Genomic DNA, 12,991 nt, shown 5'->3' on the forward strand with positions numbered 1-12,991 from the left:
GGATGTAAGCTGAGATGTTAAGAACACCCACTTTTATTAGCAGCCGTAAATGAACAATGGACACATCCATGGCAAGAACTGTTATCCCAAAGTGTAAAACAATAGGTGGACGCACTCCATACACCACCATGCCTATCTTCAACTCACAACCTCGAACCAACGCGAATATCCCTGAACTTGATCTGCTGTGTCTGCGATGCCGAATATTCCTGATTGTGAGTGTTGTTTTTTTCCCTCAAATGATTGTACTGAGTTGCATGAAATCTATAGGCTTTCAAGTTAGTGAACAAGACAAAACTAAAGCATATTGTACAATTTGTGCGAGAGGTACTGGCCGGAAGTACATTTCACTGAAATCTGCAAAAGACCATATCAAGTCTAGTGTGCATGTTAAGGCAGAGCAGCTTTTTAATGCAGCTAAGGCTGAAGAAGCAGTCATCAGAGAGAAGCAAACAGCAGAATTAAAGGAAAGGGAAAGGCTCACCAATGCTCCCCCTATCATGCTCAGACCAATCCACCTCATACCAAAGTCTGATTTCTCTAAATCATTTCCAGAGGACCTTGCAAGCAATATGTTGGGTTCCAATGACGAGTTCTGGGACTCAGTCAACCATGATCTAGGGCCAAGTGTTGGTCAAACACAGGAAAATCATCATCGCGAACTTGAAGTGGATCTTGATAAAGCACTTGGTGTTTGGAATTCAATTGGATTTGCAGATGTTCTAGGAGATTGCAAGGAAGATGATCAAGAAGCTTTGTTGCGACAGCAAGAAGAGGAAGAGCTTCTTGCCGATGTGATGGCAGGTGCAGGTGAGTTGGGTTACGCATTTTTTTCCCCCTCGGCGATGTGTCAGCCAGCAGTCGGGCTGCAGTTCTCCACACAATTTTTCCTTCCGATCTGAAGTTCTTTCGTTGTTTATTGACATTTCCTTTGAAGCTATGTGTGACCATCAATTCCATCAAGTTCTGTATGGGGCCACACATCCAACAAGTTCACATTGGGATCCGTACGACTCCAAGACGGTAAGTGGACGTAAACTTGACGTAAACTCTGCCTTCCTCAACTAATACTGGGCTGCGTTTAGATGTGTATTTTGGACGTACTTGACAACCTTCAACGACACCGTATATCAGACTCTCTAATGAAGCTCATTATCTGGGCTCTAAAAGAATGTGGAGTTCAAGACACCCCTTCTTTCTATGCTCTACGGAAAAAACAAGCCGAACTATGCAATTCTCAAGGAGTACCGAACATTGAATGCAAGTCCGTTCAAGGGAATATTTTCTATATCAATGATATTCGGGCCATTATTGCACATGTACGTCTCTGGCGCTCCTTGACTTTAGTGAACGAGCCTGTGAAATATTATTATTCATCAGGATTGGACCAACCCTCAAACTCGCCGGCATATCCATATTTATCCTGAGATCCCTGAGACTGGAACTGTCACGGAAGTATGGCATGCTGAGAAATGGAGGCGAACCATGAATCTGGATATCCTGAGTCCAATGTTTGATGGAGGAAACTCAAAGCATTTCTACGTTTTTGAGCTGTCTAGGCTTAGGAATGGAGAACTGGTTATCCCTATTCATTGGCTCACTTACAAAGGCAAAGTGGTTGCTGATGCTTTTTCTGTTTCTATTAATGAACATGTAGGCATCTCTTAGCATCTTCATCATATTCATATTTCATAACTGATGATTAATAATCTACAGTGTGAAGCACATATTAACGACACTGAGACTAAGTTAATCTTAGCGGATGAACTTGAGGCAAATTATCTTGACCTTGAGTACGAAAAAAGTCTTCCATCTGCATGGACAGGTGAGTAGTTGGTGGTACCATTCTCAGATTGTATATTCAACTAATGGATATATAGCACTCTCTGTTGTAGCTGGGCATATAGAGAGAATGCCTAACAAGTATCAGAAACTAGCAGATGGTGACCCCATTTATACAAGCTTTATATCTTACTTTGGCGACGACGTATCTGGGAATCGTTCCAAGTCATGGAACAAACACAACAACTCATACATCACTCATCAGAATCTTCCCCGAAAGCTCCTTCAGCAGGAATTTCATGTTCACTTGATTTCGACATCTCAAGTTGCAACCATTGTGGAGCAGTATCAGAATGTGAAGCATCTGATTGACTCTACACACACCAATCCTATTTGTATACAGGATCCAGCAACTGGTAATCCATCACGATTTATGATTCGCTTATACTCCGATCCATCAGACAATCCAGCACAAAGTGACGTTGCAAGTCATATTGGAGCAAAGGGCAACTATCCCTGTCAGAAATGTGAAATGGGCGGAACGGAAGACCATAGATCAACCAATGAGGGGTTCCATTCAATATTCAAGGTATTCTAGAGTTTGTCTAAGTTTCGCAGAGCTTGCTTATACTGATTTCTTACAGCCTGGTACTCCTCGGACAAGTGAAAGAATCAAAAATGAGTTGAATGCTCAAGTCAAATTAGCATGTTGTGGAATTTCCAAGCCTATTCAAGAACGACAAACAGCAACAGGCACCAAGGACGCTTACACTCAGTATTGGATTGATCAATTGATCAATCGTTTTCGAGATGAAAAATTGACAAATCCAAATTCAACGACGAACGAGATCCAAAACAAACTGTTGTCTTGGGTGGCAGAGAACGATAAAACAATATACAATGGATTTCTTACAACTGAAGGTCCGTTGTGGTTGCAATAGAATGGACTTTGAATTTTGAATTGATTTGATTCCACCGGCATACTACAGGGTTCGATCCTGCGCAAGATACTCCTATCGAAATTCTACACACAGTTCTACTCGGTCTCGTCAAATATATTTGGCACTACACACAAACAAAGTGGACTGAGAAACAGAAAATTATATACGGTCAATGTCTACAAGCGACAGACACTGATGGTCTTTCCATTCAGTCTATTAGGGCGGAGTATATTGTTCATTTTGCAAATTCCCTCATTGGACGACAATTCAAAGCAATCGTGCAAACAGCAGTCTTCCACATCTATGATCTTGTCGACACAGATCACTTCCGTACCTGGAAGGCAGTGGCCACACTGTCGGCGCTGCTTTGGCATGTTGAAATTGACAACATGGATCAATATTGTGTATGTAGTGTTCTGACGAGTTGACTCTTCCTATGATTCAAAATTGACTGAACTTGCAATGTGTAGCATGATGTTGAAACTGCGACTGCAAATGTCCTTGATATGTTCGCAGTACTGGATCCTACCAAGATTCTACGGGAAGATCAAGTTGCATCTGCTTGTACATCTTACTGAGGATATTCGTGCATTCGGTCCGTTGGTGGGCCAAGCTACCGAGGTATTTGAGTCATTCAACGCGGTTTTTCGCTCCTGCTCTGTATTTTCAAATCATCTTGCACCGAGCCGCGATATAACTCGACAAACAGGCTCACAAGAACGAGTGAAGCATTTGCTTACTGGCGGCCTGACATTTAACCCTAAAACTGAAGAATGGTCCTCGGGTGGGCAGGGTGTGTGCACTCTTCTAGCGAGTAGACCATTCCTTTACACAATGCTTGGATGGAGTGAGGACACCACTCGTAAACCCGGTAACGTTCCTCCATGTCTGTGACTTGTTATCGGTTATTCAACCCTTCCTCATTAGGTTCTGTTGTGAGGGAATCTAAGCCAAAAAACACGAATACGCAAGAGCCCTCTAGACTTGGATTCAGTCTCGAACATACAGCTGCAAAAAACGCCATCAATTTTAATTCCTTCAATGGATCCATCCTTTGGAAGAAATGTAAAAGTTCTGTTGCTCAGTCGGGAGATGAATGTTGCAAGAGAAGTTGGGTTTTCTATCAATCACCGTTGGACGAGGTGAGCTCTGAGCGATACTCTGAAATCCGGATTTGCATTGACTAATATGATCTACTCAGAGCATCACAATCGGTCGGGTAGCTGAAATTCTTACAGATGAGACCATGCACATCATTGTTATCGAAGAGTTCCAAATCGCTCCAAATAGAGATGCCTTCTTTGAGCTGCCATATGTCTACCGAAGGCAGGGTGAAGAGAGCTGCATCATTGTTCTGAGTCAGGTATGTATCGCAGTCTTCTGAATTGCGGATGATGAGCCCCAAAAATTCACGTTCAATTTGATTCACTGTCTAGAATATTTTGTTTAGACAGAATGTCCAGCACGACTGCCGGAAAAGTAAATGTGAAGGTACGGGAGTGCGGGCACGGCAACAGGAGCGACAGGAGAGCAATCGGATCATACAGTTCATTGAGCACAAGTCTGACGATCATTTCCTCATCAACCTCTATGCATTCCACAATGCCCATCTTGTCCGGCGAATTCTTCCTCGAGGGTTGACAGCACCGTCACTTTTCTTCCCGGATCGCATCAATCAACACGACAAGGTTGCTGAGGGACTTCGAGTCAAGCTAACCAGGAGGAAAGATGAGATTCAACGAAGATGCACAGAAAAGCGAAAACAGCAGGCCAACGATGGCATCGGAGGAGCTAAACGGTCCCGAGCAAACTAGTACTAAATAGTGACTTAGCCTGGAATGCAATAACGAGCAAATTGTGTATGAACTCACGTAAATTAATAATGAACTGTGGTTTTGGTGCATACCGTCCACCAACAGTCCCGGGCCACTAAGTACAGGCCTTAGTCGCTGTAATTGTCCCATAGCTGTTCCTAGCAAATCTGGGACATCTTGAATAAATCTCGACTTGAAAGGCCCAATGAAATATTGAATCATAGAGATTTTGAGACTATGAGGTAGATATACAGACGGATACACTTACCAATTTGCAGACATTAGAAGTGACAGCTGCCCCTGCAGGACGTCGAGGAAGAAAAGCAGGAGGTGACGCTCAGGCTGCCACGGCTATGCAGCTTATCTAACTAGCTATGCCGTTCCCATTATTTTAATATTGTACTGTTCCACAAACTTAACATATAGATCGTCAGCTTCAGTCAACCAGGTTCATCATATCATCATTATAAGGACCAGCAGGTGTAAACCTGATGGTGAGCAGCCAAGCTCCATGCATCTCGACATGCGGTCTATATACATTCGGCCAGGTAGTTGGGATGGAGTATCTGGCTAGGTAGTATGTGTACAAAAATGTGGCGGCCAGGACCTGGAGCCATTATGACCCCAGAGCCCACTGGTACGGCAATAGAGGCTATCTGGAGTCCATATTGTTCACTCGGTGATTCCTGGCGGAACACGTCATATGGCCGGACAATGAGAGACGATTGGCAGTGTACAAAGAAGGATCGTTGCTACTACAGGTAGAAGAAGCAGCCGTAGAGAAGAATGAGGATGCATGGGATGAGTACGACCAGAAGGAAGCTCAGACCCGGGAATTCATATATCAAACCATTCCGAAATCACTCTTCATACAGGTCCGAGATTTACCGATGGCATGCGACATTTGGAAGAAGCTTATAGATGTCAACGAAAATCGCAGATCACTTATAGCGGCCAATTTATTGACGAAACTTCAAAACATGCGATTATCAGAAGGCGGAAACCTCTGGAATCACATTGCGGAGATGAAGGAACTCCGAGAAAAGTTGGCCGAAATGGGACACCCTGTTGACGACCTTATGTTTACATCTAACATCACTCGTTCCCTATCATCGTCTGCCATGTACAAACCTGTACTCACCTCGATCTCCATCATAGCCCGAAACAGCAGTCAACCAGTCGATATTGAAGTACTTTTGTCAAGTCTTGAAAGTGAGTATGACCAATCGCTAATGCAGGCGGAGAAGAAGTTGCAGGAGGCCTTTGTAGCTTCCTTTAATAAAGCTTGTGGATCTGACAGAAACTGAAAAGGGAACCGTAGTGGAAAAAGCGAAAAAGGTGGAGGTAGTGGAAATCCCCACAATGATACCACTTGCCACAATTGTAACAAGAAGGGTCACATCAAGACTGATTGTTATGCCGAAGGAGGAGGTAAGGCGGATAGTGCACCTGCCTGGTTTAAGGCATTGCCGAAAGAGAAGCAGAAAGTTGCGAAGGGTGCTAACGTAGCTGAAAAGGAGGAAAAGTCCGACGGAGTTGCGCTCTTAGCTACTAGTTCTGTGGACTATGCAGTGTCCGAACACCGGATTATGTCGGATTTCCGAAGCGAACGAAGCGAACATACAGCCAACGCGGCTACCCGCACGGACTCCGATAAAATTATAGATTGTGGAGCAATCAGTCATTTTACCCCAGATCGCGATAGTATAAGTGATTACGTCGAAATTCCTCTGGAGCCTATTACGGCCGCCGACGGACAATCTTTTAATACCATTGGCAAAGGGAATATGTAGGTTTACTTTCCAATGGGACCTGGGAAAAGTCCGACGAAAGTTACACTGAAGAACATCTATTATTGTCCACAAATGGTCTACACTCTTATTTCTGTCAGCAGCATGGACCGAGTTGGATGCAAACTTACAATCCATGACGGTACATGCATTATTCAAACGTTCGATGGAAAAATCGTCGGCCAAATTCCCCGGATCCGAAATCTCTATCGTATCACAGATCATCATGTTCACGCTGCCGAATCATCTACTCCAGACATTACTCTAAGTCGTATGGAAGCACATTGGATTCTTGCCCATGTCAACTATGACGACATTGACTACATGATCAAACATGAAATGATCACTGGAATCCGAATTGATCCGAAGTCACCTCGAGAATTTTGCGAAGACTGTGTCAAAGCGAAAATTACTCGGAGGCCATTTCCGAAGGAAAGTGAAGAAGAATCGTTCCAACCAGTTGTCGGTGGAAAAGTTACGGCCGACGTTTGGGGATCCACACCTGTTAAATCCTTAGGTGGTCACAATTGCTTCATTGCTTTCCACAACAAACACACTCGGCAATCGCGGGTACACTTCATGAAGCATAAATCAGAAGCTCTGCAGAAGTACAAGGAGTATGAGGCATGGATGATGACTCAAAGGAACCAACCTATCCAAATTTTCGGAGCGGACCAAGGCGGAGAATTTTTGTCTACAGAATTTGACAACTATCTTGTGTCTAAAGGAACCATTCATCATTTGACAGCCCACGATTCGCCGCAATCCAACAGTGGATCCGAACGGATTAACCGGACAACACTGGACATGGCTCGCACAATGTTGATACGTGCCAAGTTATCCCGGAACTTGTGGGCCAAAGCAATTAACCATGCTTTTTGGGTTAAAGATCGACTTCGTCATAGAGGACTGAAGAATGATCAAACTCCACTGGAAGCCAGAACCGGATTAAAACCGGACATCACAAAGGTACCGGAATGGGGACGGAAAGTGTGGGTGAAGGACTTAGAAGCAGGAAAGCTAGATGCAAGGGCAAAGGAAGGCAGGTTTGTTGGTTACGACCAAGCAACCAAAGGGTACAGAATTTACTGGCCCAAAAAGCGGAAAGTTTCGGTCGAACGGGATGTAGTCTTCAACAAAGACGAACAATTCGAACCTGGAACTGCTCACATTGAGGGGGAGACAGACTTACCTGATTTTCCAACCTCTAGGAAAATTTCCGAGTCCAATCCAAGCATTTCCGGTACACTGCAAGTCCCCACAGCTATTCCACCACCATTGCCACAAATCCCAGACGATCCGCCACCACCAACACCGCCGAGAACTCCGGAACCCGAACTGGAACAGCCTCTGGAAGCTCCGGAACCCGAAATAAATCGCCGTCCTGTAAGAACAACAGCTGCGAAACCCGGACCCGGTGGTTGGAGAATGATGAACAACATGAACGTGAAGGCTCATCATATCAAACCCCAAAAGGACACCGCGTTCACCGGATTTGTAGATGAGGAGGAAAGATTAGAACCAGGGGGAGTCCTGTTCAATCTAGAGGAATTAATCGCAGTAGTGATGGTTGCCGTAGAAGACGAACCAAGTGTAGAGGAAGCATTGACTGGACCCGAAGCAGAACTCTGGAGACCGGCCTTCCAAGCCGAATATGATCAGATTGAAAAGATGGAAACCTGGGATCTAGTAGAGTTACCCAAAGGTGTCAATCTCATCGGATCTAGATGCGTCCTCCAGAGAAAACGGGATTCCGAAGAAAAAGTTGCCAAGTACAAGGTAAGAGCAGTAGCAAAGGGTTTTATGCAGAAATTTGGCATAGACTACACGGATATGTTCGCTCCGACGGTGCGTCCAGCGACGATCCATACACTCCTCGCAGTTGCCGCAAGTCTCGGAGCCGAAATTGACCATGGAGATGTCAAAAATGCCTATCTCTATGGTACACTGCCACCGGACCAGAAAATCTACATGGAACTTCCTCCATACTACTCCGAATTTAAATCCATTCCAACCCATCTTCACGGAAAGCGAATAGTATGCCGACTTAAGAAATCCTTATATGGTACAAAGCAGGGAGCACACGAGTGGACCCGAGCGAAGGAGGAGAAAATTTGCAGAACCATGCAGTACACCAAATGTAATGCGGATGAAGCCGTTTACTACAAATTTGATGGTACAGTTTGGAGCATTATAGCCAGCGCTACAGATGACTTCGTTTTCATAGCGGACTCCAAAGAAACTAATGCACTTGCAAAGAAACAAGTCGGTGAGCACTTTGAACTCGTTGATCTTGGTGCGTTTAATTGGTTTCTAGGAATGAGCTCATCCCGGAACCGAGGAACCCGAAAAATCTACCTGGACCAACATGCGTACATTGACCAAATTGTAACGCGTATGGATCTACAGGACGCTCGGACCACAGATCCTCCGATGGAACCCGGAATTGATCTTAGTCTCAAATCCCCTGCCGTATCACCGCATCTGTTAAACTGCGATGAAAAATCCTTTTATCATGAAGCAATTGGCTCACTGATGTATGCAAGTATCATGACTCGCCCGGATATCACATTCACTGTTAATACCCTTTCTCAATTTCTTGAATCTCCCCGAACAACTCACCTAAACGCTGTTAAACGTGTATTCCGTTATTTGAAAGGAACGTGGGACGTTAAGCTCGAACTCGGAGGAGACAAATTATACCTGTCCGGATACTCGGATGCTGATTGGGCGTCACACACACACCACCATTCTATCTCAGGATTCGCATTTTTTATCGGATCCGGAGCGGTCTCCTGGAGTACAAAAAAGCAACCTATCGTTATGCTTTCCAGCACAGAATCCGAATATGTCGCATTAACTCATGCCAGCAAAGAAGCAATTTGGCTCAACAAGTTGTTATCTGAGCTAAGACCGATTTTACCGAACACTGACAGCGGATCCAACGCAATGGACTTATACTGCGATAATCAAGGTGCTATTTGTTTATCAAGGGACTCTACATTTCATGCACACATGAAGCACATAGACGTCCATTTCCACTGGATCCGACAAATGGTGTCACAAGGACAAATTTCTTTATCTTATGTTCCGACCGACTTAATGATTGCAGATACATTTACGAAGTCCCTGTCTCGGGCTAAATTCATATGCTTCGCATCCATGCTCGGACTTACTTTTGATTAGTGTTCATCTTGAGGGGGAGTGTTGTATATCAAAATAAACACGTGCCTTTAATCTCCGTTAGAGTATATAGTTACTAAATACGTACACTCACACCTCAGTGTCAAACCACCACTGAGGTGTAAGTCTTCTGTTATTTTCCCTTATTCAGAAGTACTCATATTACCTTCTATAGTATACATTCCTTTTAGGTATTCCCTATTATCATAGTGTCAAACCACCACTGAGGTTATACATTCCTTTTAGCCACTCTCTCGCACTCTGGAGCTCCGACAGACTCCGACGTTTTCCCGTTCTTACACGCTATTCAACACTGCACATCACAGAGTCATTCCTTTTTCCCCTTCAATTGTCAGCTTGCCTCACCCAAGGATCGACTCCTGACAGGCAGGGAATGAAATGGAATGATAAGGTACTAATGGAGGTTGTTGTGGATTTTCAGACCATCAGATACAATCTGATAACCTTTGTATCCCAGCGTTCGCTAGCAGGTGGATTTGGTTTGGGGAGGGTATGAGAGAACGTGTGGCAGGTGGAAGGAGTGAGGGATATAGAGATAGTGAGGAGACAATGTGAGAGATAGAGATATTTGCATCGAGAATGTGGGATTGATCTGTGCAAGGAAGGCTAAGGTGATATTTATGCATGAAGCGGTGGGCCAGGATCCAGGAGAAAGGAATCCGGTGTGAATCTGCCTTAGCCAGATGGGAAAAGGAAGCAGAAAGGGAGGATCCATAAAATGGAGGTGCGCAAAAATTGAACGAGCATGACAGGTCAGTTAGAGTGATGCACGCCATTTCACGGAAGGGGAGAATGTGGTGGTTTATGTCCCTTAGAAGACCTGAAATTGTTGCTTCAATGTTGAGGAGTGCCACAGATGGGAAGTTAAAGCCAAATTGTGCCAGAGGTAGATTTAGGAGGGATGAGGAAGGTGGAAAGGGGAATCTGAGGTATGAGTGAATTTTTGTGGATATTGCCCTGTCCAGTTTTTCCGTGTCAAGTTGCGCTATTGGTTGGAAAGATAGTCTAGGGCAAATTTTGGACATCAATGTCTGTGAAAGAATATGGCAGAGGGCAGTGAATGGTAAACGGCATGTAAGTGAGGGGAATTGAAAGTCATTGACCAAATCATGGAGTGCAAGGAATTGTCGTTTGGGTTTATCAATAGGTGTACGGAGGAAAGTAAGGTAGTCGGATACAACGTCAACCTGTGCAATGTATTGGATGAGGGTGTCAAAGGGATGGGACAAATTCACTGTCAGCATCAAGACATGTTGTGGTGGCGGTACCAAACTGTTGAGAATATAGATGTGTGATTTCTTCCAGTTTGTTTTGAATCCATAACAGGACTGGAACTGCTCCATATGTAGGCAAGAGTCTCAACAAGCATCGAGTGTGGTGGCAGTGATGTAAGAGTCATCCATTGCCTCAACCATTGGTATGTGGAGTCGGATGTTGTCCGCTGGGACGTGAAAATCATGCCGTAATGCCGTTTGGGTGGACACTATAAGTGACCCAGGAGAGGAGTGACAGTGATCGGATAGCCAGTAGTGACCCATGCTGGAAGTCAGAGTGAATTTGAGAGGTGAAAGGGGGCCTCCTTGTTTTGTAATACCAGAAATAGTAAAAGGATCTGTATATCTGTATGCAGACTTCACCTGATAAGGAACATCTGCTTGCGAGGAGGCATCAAAGTCAATGATCGACTGAGGAAGACCATACGCATGAACAGCGTCATAGAATCCGTCAGGTTCCAGCATGTCGAACCCCTTTGTTTGGTCTCATTGGAGGATATAGAGAGGTTGTTGATTTTGGGAGGACCATGCATGCAGTTGAGCGAGGAAGGAGAGCAACTCTCTTCCCTGGACACTGGGTTGGGTGGCAACCTGTGTGTGGGGAATGACCTTGTGCTTAGCCAGGTCCTTGGTAAGGTAGAAGTTAAGCCATGCACAGGCAGTTTGCACGATAAGGTTGTGACAGCATATGCCGCGGTAATTCTTCATAGAGGTAGTAGAGCCACGTTTGTGAATGATGGACAGGTAGGTCAGTTTGATGGATGCAGGGAAGTGTGAGTGTGTGATAATGTAGTTGACTATGTTAAGTAGCGGTTGGAGACCTGAATCATCCAAGCTTTTGAACCACCATTTCTCCCATTGGTCAGGGCCAGGAGAGGGACATGCTTTCCCATGATGAAGAATCAGGCAAAGGTCTGATGTTGACAAGGGTTTTGGCCATTTGAATGGGTGGAGTGCTGTACGGTTGCGAACAGCAACCAAGGATGGTGAGGATAACCACGGTTTTGTATTTGGCGATTGTTCTTCATGATGAAATAAATGTTTGAAATATGCAACCATTTCGCCCTTAACCTGTTCAGGATCAGTAAGAAAGGTATTGGGGTGGTCAGATGGAGAAAGGACAAGAGGAGGCCGGGCGTAGATAGAAGGGAACAAGCGCTTTGCGGATCCACCAAGGAGGACTGAGTTGATGAGATTTTGAGAAGATGACACAGCATTTCAGCGAAGAACCATTTTCTCTTCACGGTAGCGGAGTTTTCCTAATGATGAACGAACTGACTTAAGATAGTCAAGCAAGCAGTTGGTTCGGTGTAAAATGTCAGAGATGTAGTGATTGTGTCACAAAGCGTAGCATAGAGAAGGGTCAAAGGAGAAGATGTAAGGATAGGACCAAGGGTTGTTTTGCATAAAGAGTGGTAGCAGGGTAGAAGCATCAGGTCGTTTGAGAGCATAGATGAGACGGTTAACTCGTTTCGTTTCTCACAGCAGTTGCTTGATAGGGAATGAAGATACGGCACAATTTGAATGGAGAGAGGGTATGGGAGACGATGGTTTCCGGAAGGCAAATTGTGCTGAAGATAAGAGTGCCTCTGAGTACAGTTGGTAAACGTCATCAAAGTCCACCTCACTATGTATTGTAGCCAAAATCATCGGTTTTTCCCTCACTAGTGCAGATACATTGGATGAGAAGGCTCGAAATCAATGATTTTCAAGTTTCTGAGGATATATAAAACGTGGGGAGAAATGAGGAGAGTGCGAGAAAATGTTTGATAGGTCAGTCGGTGATGACAAAAACAGTTGGGCAATGACTGCACGGTGATTGGTAGATCCCATGAACTTCCTGTACACGGATATTTGTGATTCTAACATGCTTTGAACTGAACATGCCATGCAATCAATAATTATCTGTCCAAACGGCCCTTTGTATGTATAATGGGTAGAAGCTTCACCATCCAGGATTTGTGCCCAGAGGTCCATTCCTCCGCAACGGAGGAGGAAGGCAGAGTAGGCTTGTGTAGGTACCGTTTGATGAGCATTTGTTGAAGCGCGCTCGCAAGAGGCGAGGGTTGCGTTGTAATCACCATACATGGACCAGTTGCCTCCCAGTGCAGTAAAGCAAAGGTCACTGATGTCTTGCCAGAAGAGGTGGATGTCATCTTGTCCTGGATCCCAAGGCATGTAAATTG

General features: G+C 44.7%; 4 protein-coding genes across 4 annotated transcripts; 2 read left to right on the forward strand and 2 right to left on the reverse strand.

The window, feature by feature from the left end:
* Positions 1 to 196: 196 nt before the first annotated feature.
* On the forward strand, positions 197 to 3,301 carry E1B28_005943 (uncharacterized protein; the record flags this gene model as incomplete). Its single annotated transcript, XM_043150546.1, has 10 exons — positions 197 to 215; positions 271 to 810; positions 938 to 1,023; positions 1,086 to 1,319; positions 1,381 to 1,653; positions 1,717 to 1,825; positions 1,881 to 2,371; positions 2,427 to 2,703; positions 2,772 to 3,127; positions 3,194 to 3,301. 10 exons carry the CDS (start codon positions 197 to 199, stop codon positions 3,299 to 3,301), a joined length of 2,493 nt encoding a protein of 830 aa, XP_043011634.1.
* A 256-nt stretch (positions 3,302 to 3,557) lies between these two features.
* On the forward strand, positions 3,558 to 4,537 carry E1B28_005944 (uncharacterized protein; the record flags this gene model as incomplete). The annotated part of the gene is made up of 4 exons (XM_043150547.1): positions 3,558 to 3,594; positions 3,651 to 3,865; positions 3,925 to 4,086; positions 4,160 to 4,537. 4 exons carry the CDS (start codon positions 3,558 to 3,560, stop codon positions 4,535 to 4,537), a joined length of 792 nt encoding a protein of 263 aa, XP_043011635.1.
* A 6,352-nt stretch (positions 4,538 to 10,889) lies between these two features.
* Positions 10,890 to 11,270, reverse strand: E1B28_005945 (uncharacterized protein; the record flags this gene model as incomplete). The annotated part of the gene is made up of 1 exon (XM_043150548.1): positions 10,890 to 11,270. One exon carries the CDS (start codon positions 11,268 to 11,270, stop codon positions 10,890 to 10,892), a length of 381 nt encoding a protein of 126 aa, XP_043011636.1.
* Positions 11,271 to 11,291: 21 nt separating this feature from the next.
* Positions 11,292 to 12,983, reverse strand: E1B28_005946 (uncharacterized protein; the record flags this gene model as incomplete). The annotated part of the gene is made up of 2 exons (XM_043150549.1): positions 11,292 to 11,876; positions 12,615 to 12,983. 2 exons carry the CDS (start codon positions 12,981 to 12,983, stop codon positions 11,292 to 11,294), a joined length of 954 nt encoding a protein of 317 aa, XP_043011637.1.
* Positions 12,984 to 12,991: the final 8 nt, after the last annotated feature.

Source organism: Marasmius oreades, chromosome 3 (genome assembly GCF_018924745.1).
Source record: "Marasmius oreades isolate 03SP1 chromosome 3, whole genome shotgun sequence".
NCBI lineage: Eukaryota > Fungi > Basidiomycota > Agaricomycetes > Agaricales > Marasmiaceae > Marasmius > Marasmius oreades.